Genomic DNA, 17,530 nt, shown 5'->3' with positions numbered 1-17,530 from the left:
GTGTGCGCCGTGGTGCAGGGTATAGCGATTGCCCTTCCCTCCCTTTTAAAGATAACCCCTTGGTTCACCAAACCCCTCTTGGTCCATTGGTATGAGTCTTTAACCCCCTGCTGGCACACCAAGGTTCGAGTCCTATTGTTAATATATTTAGTTTTATTTCATTTATTAGTTTCCTTAGTTTATTTAGTTATTATTTTGGCCCTATTCCATTCATTGGGTCGTGATCTTTGTATTTGGGCCGCCATTCTGGGCCTGTACCTCGGGCTTTGTATGTACTATTTTGGGCCTAATGCCCCGGGTAATAAAGCTATTCTTTGCCTACCTCCGTTCTATATTTCTATACCCGGTTTATGGTGGACCCGGTCCCAATAAAACCGTCATGTAGATTCATAATTTCTAAACTGTATAGTTATCAAATTATGAACATGTAGTTATGTGATTTGTGAATACAGAGTTCAACAATTGGGAATACGAACATCGAAAATTATGAACATATAGCTCTATAATTATGAACATATATTTATAAAATTATGAATCTACAGTATATATTTTATTAATCTACAATATAGAACTTATGAATCTACAGTATAGAAATTATGAATCTAAAAATGGTGCACACGGTTGCACAGCATAATTTGCCTAGTTCCTTCATAACTAAGTCTTCAACCACTAAACATTAAATTTTGATTTAAAAGCATTATATTTTCCCTCAAAAGTATAACATTTTTTTCCTAATAAGTATTACACTTAATACTCAATTTAACTAGGATTAGTATTACATTTTTCCTCATAAGTAATAATTAATTAATTTATCACTAATTAGTATTACATTTCTTTTCTCATAAATAACTCTTCAACCACTAAATATTAAATTTTGATTCAAAAGTATTACATTTTTATTCAAAAGTATCACACTTTTCCTTATAAGTATTACACTTTGTAACAATGAATTTATCCTGGATTAGTATTACATTTTCCATCATCAGTATTACATATATAATCACACTTAGTTTGATTAGGGCAAAATCTCGATCCGATGAGACCATCTCATGGATCATCATCCGTGAGAGGGTCAAGTACTCATGTTTTCTATAAGTATTACATTTTCCCTCATAAGTATTACACACTTCTTTATAAGTAACTCTTAAACCCCTAATATTACATTTTGATTTACAAGTATTACATTTTTCCTCATAAGTATTACATTTTCCCTTATAAGTAACAACGAATCAATTTATCCATGATTAGTATTACATTTTTCTCATAAGTAACTGTTCAACCCCTAAATATAATATTTTTTTGGGTGGCGGCATGTAGAGTGATAGATGTTCATTTGTGCTACTTTGTTATGCATATTTTGATCAATTTTGGATATGAATTACTTTAATATTGCTCACATAGACCAATTATTTGATTCATTGTGTATGAAGAAACAAGTTTGGGAATACACCAAGGTTTGAAGGCAAAAAAGGCTATATCCAAGGCAATTTGGATTCAAATTAGACAAGTAAGGTGGAGGTAAGATGAAGAGTACGTGCTGTCACGAAGGTTTTCACGCCCGTGAGGCGTGGCGTGAGATGCAACTTCATAAAGTGGACTATGCTATCATGAAGGATGTCACACATGTGAGGAGCTTCGTGAGACCAACTTCAAAACATAGACTATGCTATAATGTTGGACGCCATACACGCGAAGGCTATTGTGGGAAGAAACTTCAGAGAAGAAGTCAAAGCCATCATGAGGTCTATCACACTCTTGAGAGGCCTCGTGCATGCTAAATCCAAGAGTATAAATAGAAAAAGTTAGTTTTCCATTTGGGGAGTTAGACATTTTCATTTTTCTCAATTTTTAGAACCCTGGCTATGAAATTTATCGCTTAAACTTTCACTTTGATTTCAATTCACATTACAATGTCTAGTTAGATTCAATTTCTATTTCTATTTAGGAAACAAGTGTTGAAGAGACTAAGGATTTACTTCTTGTTTCCAGCTGCAATTCTACTTCTAATTAGCTAAGTCAATTCCAATTTCATTCTTTAAGTTCATTGTAATTTGTTACTTGTTTGCTTTGCAACTTGGATTCATTGCTTATTGTAGTTATGGAATTCTATTGTCTTTGAATCTATGCTTGTTTCCATAATAATCATGTGTGAGAAATCTCCTAGGAAGGGGATTGGATAGGGATGAGGATTATGTTTATGTGAACATGACTTTGAATTAGTTGAATATGAGTGATGAGACTTGACTTGATAATGTTAACTAAAATGATTTGGTTTTGATTGGGATGTGATTACTTAATCTAGACTCAAGGAGTTAATATAATTAGCCATGCTCCACCTTTGAAAAAAGGGAACTATGGGATGTTAAGAACCCAATATGTTTGATGAAATGCCTCTTAGACACTCATGAGTCATGAAAATGTTCGAGTGTGTCCTAAGGGAGTGGACGAGGAGGAAGTATGGGAGGTTCCTCCACTCTTCGGGGTGGCCATGTCCCCCAGTGCTCTCGAAAGACCTCTTCAAATGGTTGATGACAGGAAGCCGCCGGTATACGTGGATGACGTGCCGGAACCAGATCCAACTTTGCCCCCTTTCCGACCTCAGTTGTTCCTAGAGGGTCCACCTCCTGCTCATCCGACAGAGGAAAAGACCAGTCCGTGATCTCGCTTTTATGCTTTTTTAGCTTGTAACACGGCCAGGATGTATGCCTATCTATCTTTGATCAATAAACGTTTGTCTTGTTTTTCTTTGTCCTCGGAGAAAGAGTTTTATTTTATCGCTGTTGCCGAGCTTCCTTCAGCTGACTTAACTCCTTATTAGGGGCAGTCGACCCCACTTGGTTGACCGCGGGGTCGACGGCGACTCCGGGTCCGGAGCTCCAACTACTCGCCTGGTCAGATACCGGAGTCGGGTTATGCGTGCCGACCCCTTCACTCTGCAGGCCCTGAGATCGATCCTCAGGCTATCTGGCTTAGACACTGGGGCGGCCCGAAAATTATGGACGAGAATGGGCCTGGATTGGGTAGGCCGGGTCATTCTGACTTTTCTCGCACCTAGGGCCCTAGACGCGCCGTCTAGGCTAACCCTAGCCCTAACTGTCGTTCCGTCTTTCGAGGGTATTTAATGCAGCCGTCTCTTCACATCCAATCGACCTCTCTTATCCCCCAATGGGTGATCGACACGTGGCGGTCTCTTGGGATTCTTCCCAGTTTAAATACACCTCCACTCTTTCTCTTTTGTACACTTTGTTTCAGAGAGCACATCAAGCCATCCGTGACCCCCATTTTCTTCATCGCCTATTGCCAGAATCTTTCCAGGTTGGTGACTGTATTTCCGTTATGTCCTCTTCTTATTCTTCCTCCCATCGTCCGGCGGTGTCCTCCGCCACTTCTTCCTCGTCTTCCTCTTCATCCTCTTCTTCGTCTCCTCGCCGTCGGGAGGCTCCTTCCGACCTCCCTTCCCCGTCTTCTCCTCAGCCGACCCCTTCTTCCTCCGGGGTGGCTATGCCCTTAAGTCCGACCCCACTAACAACGGTTGCGGCCTTGCCTGACGGCCTTCGACGGTCGAAGGGTAAATTCGAACTAATAGCCCTTCCGGCGGATACCTCGTCATTGATATCGGCGACGGACCTTGAGATGGCCCGCTATCTCCTCGGTCCGTCGGCCGTCGTTCTTCAGCCGGAAAACCGGTCCATTTTTGACCCGACGGAGGGTTATATCGGTGTCCACTTGCACTCGGTGGCCTTTGGCTTTCGAGTGCCAGCTCATCCATTTCTCTCCCTTTTCTTCCACTATTATAACCTCGTTCCGGGTCAGCTTGTACCCAACTCCCATCGCCTCCTTGTCTGTTTCATTGTGCTCTGTCGCTGGTGGCTCTGTGAGCCCGATATGGAACTGTTCCGGTGCTTGTTCACTGTGAACAAGGTCGGCTCTCAATCCAAGGGCTTCGTCCAAGTCTCCGCCCGACCCGGGCGTCTTCTTTTCAAGGGTCTTCCTGATTCCGAAAAGGACTGGAAACCCTACTTCTTCTTTGTTCGCCCTTCCTTCTCTCCTTTTACCTTCCCGACTATGTGGCCGGCTGCTCTCTTTAAGCAGGAGGATATATACTTTAGGAGACTCTAGCTTTTAAAACCAGGAATAGACTCGACAGGTAGGGATAAGCACATTAAACAATGATAATCAATTATATAGAGATAACATCATAAAAACATGTATTGTCACAGTTCCCTTTAAAATCATTCACATCATCATTCAATCAACATCCTTGTCACACAAGCACACTTTGGTGGCGCCACGGGACCAATCGCATGCCCCAAACATGAGGGTTAGTGCATATAGCATTAACACGGCCCCGCAACACCCTACCTCATACCGCAGCATGAAGTAATTGACCGCAGCCAATTGTATAGACCGTCGATAGTTTCAACGGCGGATCACAGCCCTACACACCGTTGACGCGCTCAGTCGGTGGACTGTGATCCTCTTTTGGGGACTGCGACCCTACACACCGCTTGACGAGCTCAGTCGGTGGGTCGTAGCTGATCAAAGTCCTACACACCGCCTGAGGGACTCATTCGGTGGGCGATGATCTTTGGGGACTACGACCCTACACACCGCTGGCACATACACTCGGTGGATCGCAGCCGACCATAGCCATACACACCGCCTGACAACTCATTCGATGGACTATGGCCTTCCTCGGGCTAGTGGCCCTACACACCGCCTGGCGCGTCCAGTCGGTGGACCATAGCACACGAGGCCCATGTGGACCGCAGCCCTAGAAGTGAGTCACTGACTGCAGCCAGGAGAATGAACCGCAGCTCATGAGTAACCAGTTTGACCGCAGCCAAGATAACGAACCGCAGCTCGTGTATAACCAATTTGATCGCAACCAAATTGGGGTATCATGCACACATAACACATAGTAAACACATATTGGCACATTGGGAAAGGGGGAAAGCGTATAAATAAACTTAAGCGTGATTATCCACATACTAAGAATAGTCCTAAGGGGTTCATACATCTTCCTCCTAGGCCAACAGGTTACCGATTCAACTAGTATGCGATATACGAGACTCTGTTATCCTACGAACGGTACCCGAAACATCAACTAGACTCATGCACGACAAACGGAGTCCGTTGGGACACCACGGGGGTTGGGGAACATTAAACGCGGAAGTCGAAGTCCCAAGGTGGGCAAAATTCCAGCGGGTGGCCGGCAGGTGGAGGGCCACCCGCCGACGATGGACCTCTGGGCAGCGGGTGCCCGACGGGCAGTCGTTTGCCCGCCGGCTGCCCGCTGCCGGTGGCGTTACTTCGGGCAGCGGGTAGGTGGCGGGTCCCCCTACCCCCCACTGACTATTTTCCAAAATATACGTCCCGGGATCCTCCGTGGAACCCGAAACCATGCTTAGACACTTTTAAACGCAATTGATGACATCACGTAGACAATTAACGGATCAAAAGCAAGAATCACATAGAACACATCCTATCATGACTTCTAAACATAATCAACACCCGAACATGTGAATTCCCACCCAAATATACCAAGAACATCCCAATACGAAATCCACGATTCAACCTAGGGCTCTAATCATATTTAAATCATCAAGATCATAGTTCATCTTTAATATCAAGAAACATCAAGATTTATCAAGAATATCACACAATCATCAAGATCCTCTTATCATCATCAAGATCACACATAAAATCATCTCATCAATCATCAAGATCATATCGTAATTATCAGAGAAGATTTCATCAAGACACAAGTATATAGAAGGAACCAAAGGAGAAGATTATAGCAAGGAAAATAGGTTTTGTTGAGACATGGGTTACCTTTTAGCCTTAATTAAATTCCTTGGCTATGAAGGGTCTTTCTTTAAGATCTCTTCTTTCTTGATTTCTCTTATGGGAATTCTTGGGAATTCTTGTGTGGTGAAAGTTATTGTGGTGTGGATTCTAGGTGCCTCCTATGCCCCTACTTATATATCTAAGAGTCCCAATTAGGGTCTAAATGGTATGGGCTTGCTAATTCTATTCCTTACAGGACTAAGGGGTTGGTTTTAGGGAAAAGGGTCCATAGACTATGGTGGACCCTTTTTAGTTAATTAGTGGATTTTAATTCTCTTTTTAGGGTAAGTAATTAAATAATTAGTTTGGGTCAGGGGTCGTAACACGGGGTGTTACACTTGCTCCGTGTTGGCTCGCTTGTTGGCCATGTGAATGGCCTTCGCGTAGGTAGCCGGCCGGTTGTCCCGCAGATCTTGATATAGTTGTCCGGATCGAAGCGACTCGATAAAGAAGGTAAGTGCAGTTTGGTCTTCCACCTCCTCGATAGATTGGATTTCCTTTTGCCACCGAGCCAGGTACGCTTTGAGGGTTTCACCCTCATCTTGATGGATATCCTCCAGATGCGTTAGGTTCTTCTGTGGTTTTATGTTAGCGGCGTAGTGACTCATAAAGCGGTCGGCCAACTCCTCGAAGCTGCGGATCGAGCCTGTGGGTAAGGCCACAAGCCATCTCTTGGCCGATCCCTTCAGGGTCGGCAAGAAGGCACGGCACATGACTGGGTCCTTGACCCCTAGAACTTGCATTTTTGCCTGATAGCTCAGGAGGTGCTCGCGTGGGTCACCAGACCCGTCGAAAGTGGCCTACTCCGGAAACTTGAAGTCACCGGGTATCCTGTACGCCATGATTTCAGCCGAGAAGGGCAAGGCGGTGAGTAACGTCCGACCCGGGGACTTGGTTTTGCCTTCCACTTGCTCCTTCAAATTGCGTAACTCCTGAGCCAGGTGAGCCACTTCGCCAGCGTTCCTGGTGTGGTTCCCCGTGGATTCGGTGCTCTCCCCGACTTGCGACTCGGCCTGCCTTTCCTCGTTGCGAGTGGGCCCCTCGGTCTGTCGTGCCCGAGTCCGAGTTCTTCTGGTATGAGTTCTCTCTCGGACGGCCTCTCGATTTCGTTGGCCCGCCCGCAGGCGACTGGGTTCTCCTCCTCCCAGCCGTTCTCTCGCCGATCGACGCGTTATATTCGGGTCTAATCTCGAATGGACCGACCGTGCTGGCAGATCCTCTGCTCTTTGATCCTCTCGCCCGCGTCTATCCGACCTCTGGGGTAGTTGCTAATTGTGCGGCTGTACATTTGGCGGCCGGGAGACCGACGATTCTCTCCTTTCCCGGGTCTCCGCCGCTACCGCACGAGCGATGGCCTGGATTTGTTCGGGAGTGAGAGGTATCATCGTCGGAGGTCGGTCCCGGGGCGTTGAGTCGTCTCCCTGACTCTGCAAATTCCGTTGGTTCAACTGATCTCTCAAGTCTGCTTCCGGCACCCCATTACGATTGGAGGCGCGGCTTCGTCCCTCAGACATCTCGTAAGACTCCCTTTTCCTGCTTGCTCGTCTCTTCACTTTGTCTCCAATTCTCCTCTCAATGCTCAAGAACGGTCGTAACCTTTCGTTACGATCTTCACGGACGGCACCAGTGTTGGTTTTAGGGTTTTTTTGGGCCCAGGGAGGTCCAACACAACTGTGGTTGGTGGATTCACCTTTCAAAAATAGAAGGAAATAAGCACTTTTAGTGAAAGTGGGTCTCTATTCTCTCGGCACGGACTCGCCCCTTCTAACAACTTGTGAGGGGCCTTTTATAGTAAGCCTCTCTTGAATTTCAACTTAGAACACACATTTAAGGCCTTAATTGACCGATTAATCACTAGTTATTCCTTAGAGCCGTTGGGCTGCCATTACTGGGCTCTTTAACGGCCTCTTAAATGCTTCCAATGGCTCTTTGTTCTTCGCGCAGACCGAGCCCTCGCCCCGACCTCGGGGTCGGGCCGACTTCTTGACTCGGTCCATGCTTCGCCCGGGCTTTTCTTCCTTTGGGCTTGGCCTCTTCTGTAATACCCCACTTTTCTAACTCTTAATTACATCTCTAAACAGTCATTATCATAAACTATGCAGCGGAAACCTAGAAGATAAGTAGTGGGAGTGTCACCGCCACAATCACCATTCTTTGGTGATTGCACAGGCTAAAAGGGGTAAAACTACAAATAAGATTAAGTCTGAATACTAGAAATAAATACTGGGAAAGATAAGGGGGAAAACGTCACCCCAAAATAGTCTACATCAATCCTCCAACATAAGTCATAAGTCTAAATCCATAACGTGATCATAAATAAAACTAGAGTTTAGACATCTCAAACTAAGAGACTAATCTAACTCGATCTCTTCTCACTGTTGGGCCCACCTGAAAGGGGTTTTGCAAGCAACAAATAGACAAACAGGAAAAACACTCGTTAGCACGAACCTAAGTATAACCACACTCAACCCTGTAAAGCATTCTAGCATATACTTTGACCTCATTTGATATCTTTATAGCAGTAAGCTAATCTCAAATCATCTTTTGATTATCATATACTTCCAAAATGCTTGCACCTAATAATATCAGCTGGCATGCTTATATATGTATAAGACGGATCACGTATATTCATCAACATATAGACTTCTCAAATAGCTTATCAAGCAATTCATGCTTACAGATACGATTATGTTAAAGGACTATACCACAGGTATTTACATGCTTTCACATTCTTATCACATAACTTGATAGTGGAACTTTTACTACAACACGATAATCATGCTCAAAGAATATCTCAAGCTAAACTTCTCATTAAACAATCTTTTACAATGCTCTATTCATATACAATCATGTGTAACATTATGATCATGCTTCTTATGCAATCTATTGCAACAATATTTTCATACTCATATGCAACATAGTGCAACCATATAATCATACTCTTATGCAATCTTGTGCAACTATATAATCATACTCTTATGCAATCTCGTGCAACTATATAATCATACTCTTATGCAGTCTCCTGCATCAATATACTCATATTCATATGCAATCTTGTGCAATAATATAATCATCCTCATATGCAATCTAGTGCAACAATATACTCACACTCTTATGCAATCTCGTGCAACCACATAATCATACTCATATACCATCTAGTGCAACAATATACTCATATTCATATGCAATCTAGTGCAATAATATAATCATACTCATATGCAATCTAGTGCAACAATATACTCATATTCATATGCAATCTAGTGCAATAATATAATCATACTCATATGCAATCTAGTGCAACATTATACTCATTCTCTTATGCAATCTTTGTGAGCATCTAGCCATTAATGTGCAATCCAACTATCAGCTTAGGCTTTTAGTTGAGATGGAGCACATGCTTCAATTTGGTATCAGAGCCAGACCAAAGGTTATGGGTTCGAATCTCAGCGCCACTCATAAGCGACTACGGTTTACCGGTTCACGTGTTGCTTGGAACCCACCGCAGACCTGAGGGGGCGTGTGAGCATCTAGCCGTTAATGTGCAATCCAACTATCAGCTTAGACTTTTAGTTGAGATGGAGCACATGCTTCAATTATCTTGTGCAACAATATACTCATATTCATATGCAATCTAGTGCAACATTATACTCATTCTCTTATGCAATCTTGTGCAACAATATAATCATACTCATATGCAATCTAGTGCAACGATATACTCATATTCATATGCAATCTAGTGCAACGATATACTCATATTCATATGCAATCTAGTGCAATAATATAATCATACACTCATATATAAAATAGAGTACTTTCTATGGAGGTTTCTTTGTTACTTTCTTGAGTCTCTCTTGATTCTCTTTCTTTCTATCAAGTCTATATTGACTCTCATACTTGAGTCTTTGTTGACTCTCTTTCTTGAGATAGAGTACTGTCTTTCTTGACAGTGTCTAACTGATAAATGCTCCCAATATGGTAGATCCCAAAATATAGACCTCTTCTTCCAAGGAGTCGTTTGACTAGTCTTACAAGTCTTACCAAAATCAACTTCAATATTCTTAACACGTTCATAAATAGTATCTCCAGATAAAGGTAAACGAGCAACTCGAGTCTCAAGATTTCCATTAAAAGCCTTTCTCTTCTTACGATAAGGATGACCCGTAGGGAGAAATGTCCTGTGGCTCATGAACACATTCTTTTTACAGTTACTCAACCATAGACTGGGAGTTTCATCTTCACAAATTGGGCATGCCTTAGCTCCTTTAGTAGTATAACCCGATAGGTTACCATAAGCTGGGAAATCATTTATTGTGCAAAAAATTATTGCACGTAAGGTAAATCTGCTTCGAGTATAAGCATCATACACCGGCACACCTTCATTCCACAAAATCTTTAAATCCTCAACAAGTGGCTCTAGATATACATCAATGTCATTTCCTGGCTGTTTAGGCCCTGATATCAACAACGACAACATGATGTATTTTCTTTTCATACACAACCAAGGAGGAAGATTGTAAACTACTAAAAGAACAGGCCAAGTACTATGTCGACTGCTCATGTTACCATGAGGATTCATTCCATCAGTACACAGTCCAAGTCTAAGATTTCTATTTTCAGAACCGAAATCAGGCCACCTCCTATCAATATTTCTCCATTGAGGTGAATCAGCTGGATGTCTCAGTTTTCCATCTTCTTTTCTTCCAATAGCATGCCATTGCAAATTTTTTGCCTCTCTTGGATTAGCAAACATGCGTTTAAATCTTGGTATTACGGGTAAGTACCATAATACTTTGGCTGGGGGACCTTTCTTATTCTTACATGCATCTTTGTTTTTATAACGTGATGCTCCACACTTTGGACACACATGCAAGTCTTTGTAATCTTTCCAATACAAAATACAATCATTTGGACATGCATGTATCCTCTCAATGTCCATACCCAAAGGACACAACATTTTTTTTTGCTTCGTAAGTTGAATTAGGAAGTTCATTGTCACCCGGAAGCATGTCTTTTATTAGTTCTAATAATCCCGTGAAACTCTTATCACTCCATCCATTCTTTTCTTTTAAATTATATAATTTAAGCACTCCAGATAACTTAGTAAATTTAGTACTTCCAGGGAACAACGGTTTTTCAGCATTGTCAAACAAACTTTTAAATTCAGGAGGCATTTCACTAAAATCTTCCTGCACATCACACATCATTTCATCTATTCGATCATTATCTTCATCATTCTCATCATTGCTAACATGAGATGCATTATTCTCCTCATTATCTTCAAGAGTTTGACAATTTGCTTTAGTTTTACCGTGTGCATGAGTTTCACTATCTATATAAGTTTCCTTAATTACACTTGTACTAGGAATTAAGCTTTCACCGTGCCATATCCATCTTGTGTATCCTCCCTTAAAACCATGACGTATCAAATGACTCATCACTTCATCAGAACTACGATATCTTTTAAAATTCTGACAATCGCAACACGGGCACACAATAAAGTCCTCCCCCTTTTTACTCATATTTTCTTCAGCACATTGTATAAACTCTTGAACCCCTTGCATATATGGGAATGTAGTGCGTTTTCCGAACATCCAACTCCTATCCATATCTGTGAATCCATAAAATACTACTCTAAGTACTAATCAGATATGGATACGCAATGGTTATAGAGATGTTCCCAAACTATTCTCGTTTTCTTTTAATTTATTATTTTTCCACTAGTGAACAAGTAAGCTCATGTGGTTATGTTATTTTTTTATTGAAAACCATATGGGCATTAGGTAGTTGTGTAAGATATTACATCCAACTTTGTTTTATTTATAATTCTTCTTAAAAATTGTATTCTTGATTCAACAATTTTATACTTAACTCATCAACAAATTCAATCTAATTCACCAAACTAATTAATTCATACAAGGAAAGCATTTAATTCAAGCATGCTGTTTCTCATTCATCTCCAAGAGGGGTTTATATATATATATATATATATATATATATATATATATATATATATATATATATATATATATATATATATATATATATATATATATATATATATATATATATATATATATATATATATATATATATATATATATATATATATATATATATATATATATAATTATATATATAAAAGTATAGAGGGAAGTAACAATTTCTATTATAATAAAAGGATAAAAATTAAACTTCTAAAATGGAAAAATCAGAATACACTATGCTGGCATTACCAAAAAAAGAAGGAAAAAAAATTGTCAAATGACCCTAATCTTTTCTAGCAGACATTAAGTGAATATCACATTTTCTTGTTATATTGTTATATTGTTCATTCAGTATATCTCTTTGCCCCTGTAAGAGTGATTTACACATTGTTATATATATAATTAAACAAGGTGACGCATTTTTAATTTGCACAAATACAGAAGACCACTTGCACATATAACTTAAAGTAATTGCACGTACCTAAACCAAAGCCAACTCGACTGCAGTCCTCAAACAGCGCGGCATCAACATAACAACTCAATCCATTCCAGGGCTCCAAGAAGCCGTGTATGGCTTGTTATTCCACAGTACATCGTTCCTGTAGGCACACCATATAAACCACACAAGAGTAGCCAACTTAATTGCAACAGTGTTGAACGCAGTGATTTCAAGTTATGCCTCTACTTGCTTCAATATTGGGAATAAAATGGCTTAATGTATGGAACTAGTTTCTCATTCCTGAAACTAAATAAAAGGGCAAGGGGCCATAGCTAAAGCTGTAAGAAGGTCCTTTTGACTAGTTGCCTTAATGCTTGCAAGGGATGGCATTGATGATGTATGGAATGCCTATTCCTTAGATTATTACTATCATCATCATCATCATCATCAGCATCATCATCATCAATAAGTTAATAACTAATGAGTTTCATTAGCAACATGATGGAAATTAATCTCAACAACCTTTATAAATTATTGAAATAGGTATATTTCACTTTCTTTGCAATGGTTTTGTATACAAAACAGTGAATTGTCTAGCCAATGTTTTAGCAATGAATTGTCTAGTGAATTGTCTATACAAAACAGTGAATTGAAATAGGACATATACCCAATGTTTTAGCATAGGTTATTCTAAGTAGCAGTCTATCTCAGCCTTATTGTCTAGCCACTGAAGAGGCCATAGCAAAAAGGAAGTTATTGCACTTTCTCTTCACTGTCTGTCCCTATCTCAGTGCATCAGTGCTAAAATCATTTTTGCCTTTTACTATTCTCTTCCTCATTTATTTCCATTGATATATATATATATATATATATATATATATATATATATATATATATATATATATATATATATATATATATATATATATATTTATTTATTTATTTATTTATTTATTTATTACCTTAGCATTTAATGCTCTTGAAAGTTTTTATTTAACTGGAAATCTCCATTTTCTGCTAAAATATGGGTGCATTAATGCCTACCTGGTTTAGCAACTGTTTTCATTCACATTCATAAACTAAAAAATCTTGCTTTCGTTGTGATGTGTTCAGGAGGGATAGCTTTATGAAATTTCTTGACGAGTATTGCCTCGAGAGCCACCTGCAATATGATTTCCTTTACCTCCCAATGGTTTTTAAGTGAGTTCTTTTCCCTATGTTTATCCTAGAAGCTAGTGAATCTTCATTAAATCAAAGCAATCAAGAGTTCATTAATGGAGGTCAGATCGAATAGTCTTCTGATTTGAGCTATTTTTTTTTTCGTGGGTTTCGAAGGACAAACAACAATGTAGGATATGTGTTGGAAAAATAAAAAATAAAAAATACCTTCAATTCCCGTCAAGGCTACCTTCAATTCCCGTCATATTCAGATCGCTGGGGATGTGGCAGTGGCGCAGCGTCGGCAAGGAGAGGCGGCAGTGGCGCGGCGTCGGCAAGGGGAGGCGGAAGTGGCGCAGTGTCGGCAAGGGGAGGCGGCAGTGGCGCCGACGGGGATGGCGGCGCGTCGTGGTGCTGTGCGTGTGACGGTGCGTCGCGGTGAGTCGTGGACGTGGTCGCCGCCAACGGCGTGGTTATCGTCGCAGATCGGTGGGAGCAGATCGGAAGGGAGCAGATCGGTGGGTCGCCGGGCGAGAGCAGCGACGGTCTAGGGTTATCGCCGGGCGAGAGCAGCAGATTGGTACGGAGCGTCGATGGGAGAAAAAATTTCGTTCATCTAAGGCATATCGAGGGAGCAGATCGATCTCGTTCGTCTAAGGCATAGGTCTAGGGTTAATCTACGGCAACCATTTCTATTAGTAATGATTGCCTATTATAAAACAAGTTCTATTTTAAGGCAACCATTTCTATTAGAAATGGTTGCCTATTATAAATAAATTTTTTTTAAATAAATACAAAATACAATGGGCAACCATTACAACTAATAATGGTGGCAGATTATTGATCACTTATTTACAAAATTGCCACCGCGAGTTTTTGGGCTAAGATTAGGCAACCATTCTTTCAATAATGGTGGCCTATGGTCAATCTTCTATGTTTAATTTTGTACTAGTGAATCCTTCTTAACATACTTGTTTTTAATCCAAATTCCATGAAATTAAAACCAAAACGTGCGTCGAGAGTCGAGACGAGCCCGAAGAGCCGAGCCACAAGGGCCCGTAACACTCGGTCCGAAAGGACACGTAGCTGAGCCACAAGGGCCCAGCCACTGCACAAAAATCTCATCAGAACACTACTCAGGGACCTGGGGTGGGAATCTCTATAGTCCGCCCCTGGAGCCCCGTTGATGTGCCGAGACTAGGCTACGGCCCTCTTCTAGGGCCGTGCCCTAGCCCCGTGGTGGCATGGCTCTAGCCGGCGGCCCATCTGATGGGCCGCGGCTAGGGCCACTACACTGATCTGGTGCACACTGTGTAGTGCACCAGATGGGATTTTACCTGCAAAAATTCATCCAAACATTTCCAAAACAATCTCAACAACTCACAAACACATACTAGATCACTTCCAAACATAAACACATCAAAAACTCATAGTTTCTACTCATTTATACTCAAAACTAGGCTTCACAGAGCCAAATCTAAAGAGGAATCCATGGGGTTATACCTCTTGTAGTCTAGTCTTCTTGCTTGGATCTCTTCTTCCTCTTGGCCTAGCTTGAGCCTCCTTCACCACCTACACTTCCCAACACACCTTATATCCTTAGCCTAGAACCTCAAAGACTAAAGAAAACTAGAAGAAAAAAGATGCTAGAATGAAGGATGAACAAGCTTACTAGGTTGTCTTTCTTCTTGTTGTTGGCAACCAAGAAAATGAGGAAGAGGCAAAGAATGAGATCAGGAAAATGAGATGAAATGAAGGGGTTTATATAGGGTTCAAAACCCTAGGATGATTCACAATGATTGGTTGAGGGAAAAGGGGTAATTTCCCCAAGCTAAAAAATGATTTTATAAGGGATTTTTAGATGTCTTGTGGTCCACTATGTATCATGAACCATAGGCTAGAAATAATATTTCTTTATTACTTTGGGGTTGAAAGTGAATTTTCCCAAAAGCTATATGGATGAACACTTGTTCAAAATTCTCTTTTGAATTCTCCCGGTCTCACTCGGTTAAAATTCTCGATTTAAATCTTGGTACGCGAAGTACCCGAAAACTTTGGAATTTTCGAATGAAATACATTTCTTCGGTGTCGAATTAATTTTAAAATGGAACAAAATTATTTTATTCAAACACCGATTGATCGCAAAAAATTTTAATGGGGTGAAAAAGTTACTTTGAGATTTCTTAATACTGGATTTATAAAATGAAATTTTGGGTTGTTACACTCTATCCCCCTTAAAGGAAGTTTCGTCCCAAAACTTAGAAGAAACAGGTGGATCAAGTTCTCGAAGAGAAAAGGTGATGTGACCAAAAGGTTAGAATTTACTGCTGGAAGACTTGGAAAAGATTTAGGAATCTTTGAGTTCTTATCTATCTCATCTAAAATCTAACAACTGCACCAACTAATCTATAACTAAACTTAAGAGCTTAACTAGTTACCTTGATTAAAGCCTCTCGAGGCGTCGCCTGGTGGCATGTAGCTTGGATCCCAACCATAGGGAGTCCATATCTGCACATCCTCGATCCCCGTCCTTTGCTCCATAACTGCAGCCCTTTTATCAAAGTTAGCAAAACCATAGCTCACTTGAGCACTCAAATTGTCGAAACGGTTGTTGATCATAGCATAAAGGTCCTCATAAGTAAGTCCTTGAGGCCCACTCATATACTCCTGTGGTGCTCTCTGCTGGGTAGCTGTAAATGGTGCTCCTTCATGACTCATGCCAACTCCCGAATCGGCTCCCATTGCAACCCCTTCTCCACTAGCCTCAACTACGTGTCTTGATTCGATTCCAACACTCGACCACTTTCTTTGTGGTACATTCAAACTAACCACAAGTGCCATCTTCTTGTCCAAGGGCTTCTTAGCAATATCAGTCAGGGTCAAATACTTGTTCTCTTCAACTTGGTACAACTCGTAATATCTCAGATTGACGGCATTCAGAGCCGACCTAGTAGTCCTTTGGATCCTCTCTCCCATCTCAGGTAAATTCATCTTTTTGAATACCCAACTCAACATCATGCCATAGGGCAGATTCTTCCTGTTCTCTGCCTTAAAGTAAGCCATATGCTTAAGAATCAAAACTGGAAAGTTTATAGCACGACCAAATCTCAACATAAACGCAATGGTGCATGTCCAACTACCAATCTCTGTAGAGTTGTTCCTACACGAGAACAAGCACTCTTCTATCAACAAAACTAGCAACTTCTTTTCTCCAGTCAAAGTAGGTTTCTCGGGAGGATATTCCTTAGGGAATTCTTCCCTACTCCCGGTCATGTATCTCAAATACTCTTGATGTGTCAACCCTGCGTGGGCAACCCAATCATCTCTATCATACGTATCCAACCCATCCATCGGTAAGTCGAACCAATTTGACAATTTCTGCGGTGTCAATTCTACCTTCGTGCCTCTCACGTTAGAGACAACCGAAGTTACTCCTTTCTTATGTTTTGTAGACAAATTCTCATAGAATTCAATCACTAAATCAGGGTAAATTTCCTCTTGGATTCTCAAAAATTTTCTCAACAATCCTCGATTCTCCAAAATACTATTAAAATCTGAAAAGAATTCGGGGAAATAGGTTTTACCTCCTATTACTGAGTAGGTAGGAGCTTCCTGACTAGTTCCCTCGACTTGTTGTTTCCCTTCACCATTGTGGTCCAAGCTTTGTGGTCTTGATCCCGTTGAAAAAGCAAGGAATGCTCCAACTAGTATATTTCTAGTACTTGATGTGACTTGGGGAAGACTCTCTTGCAGTTTCCTTGTTGAAAGATGTTGTTTTGGAGAAGATAGGCTTTTTGTTGAGGTTGAGGCAGTGTGTATCGAAGAATCGAAGAAGAGAAGAAGAAGATGATGGTGTGACTTGGTCTCTCGGCTTTGGGAAAGAAACAGAAGGGTTTAGGGTGATGGGGCTTGGCTGCGGCCCCTCACAAGCTCCGGCCCCAAGGCCCGTGTCAGCCTCCTCGGGATGGCCTCAGGTCACGGACCATTACGTGGTCCGTGACCACGTTCCGTTACATGGAACGGGGTCCGTTCCGGCCCGTGGCCTAGACCCGCTACTGGGTCGGGTTAACCGGGTCGGATCCGGATCGATCCTAAACCA

The 17,530-nt window shown here is 41.3% G+C and overlaps 1 protein-coding gene across 1 annotated transcript; it reads right to left on the bottom strand.

The window, feature by feature from the left end:
* Positions 1 to 6,182: 6,182 nt before the first annotated feature.
* LOC109150821 lies at positions 6,183 to 6,593 on the bottom strand. The gene has a single exon (XM_019298797.1). It carries the CDS (start codon positions 6,591 to 6,593, stop codon positions 6,183 to 6,185), a length of 411 nt encoding a protein of 136 aa, XP_019154342.1.
* Between the last annotated feature and the right edge of the window lie 10,937 nt (positions 6,594 to 17,530).

This window comes from Ipomoea nil, unplaced genomic scaffold, assembly GCF_001879475.1.
Source record: "Ipomoea nil cultivar Tokyo-kokei standard unplaced genomic scaffold, Asagao_1.1 scaffold2280, whole genome shotgun sequence".
Lineage (NCBI taxonomy): Eukaryota > Viridiplantae > Streptophyta > Magnoliopsida > Solanales > Convolvulaceae > Ipomoea > Ipomoea nil.
Note: the sequence above shows the minus strand (reverse complement) of the source record. Positions and strands in the feature narration are given on the sequence as shown.

Coding starts and splice junctions, on each gene's coding strand:
- LOC109150821 (XM_019298797.1), bottom strand. CDS start 6,593: ATGCAAGTTCTAGGGGTCAAGGACCCAGTCATGTGCCGTGCCTTCTTG.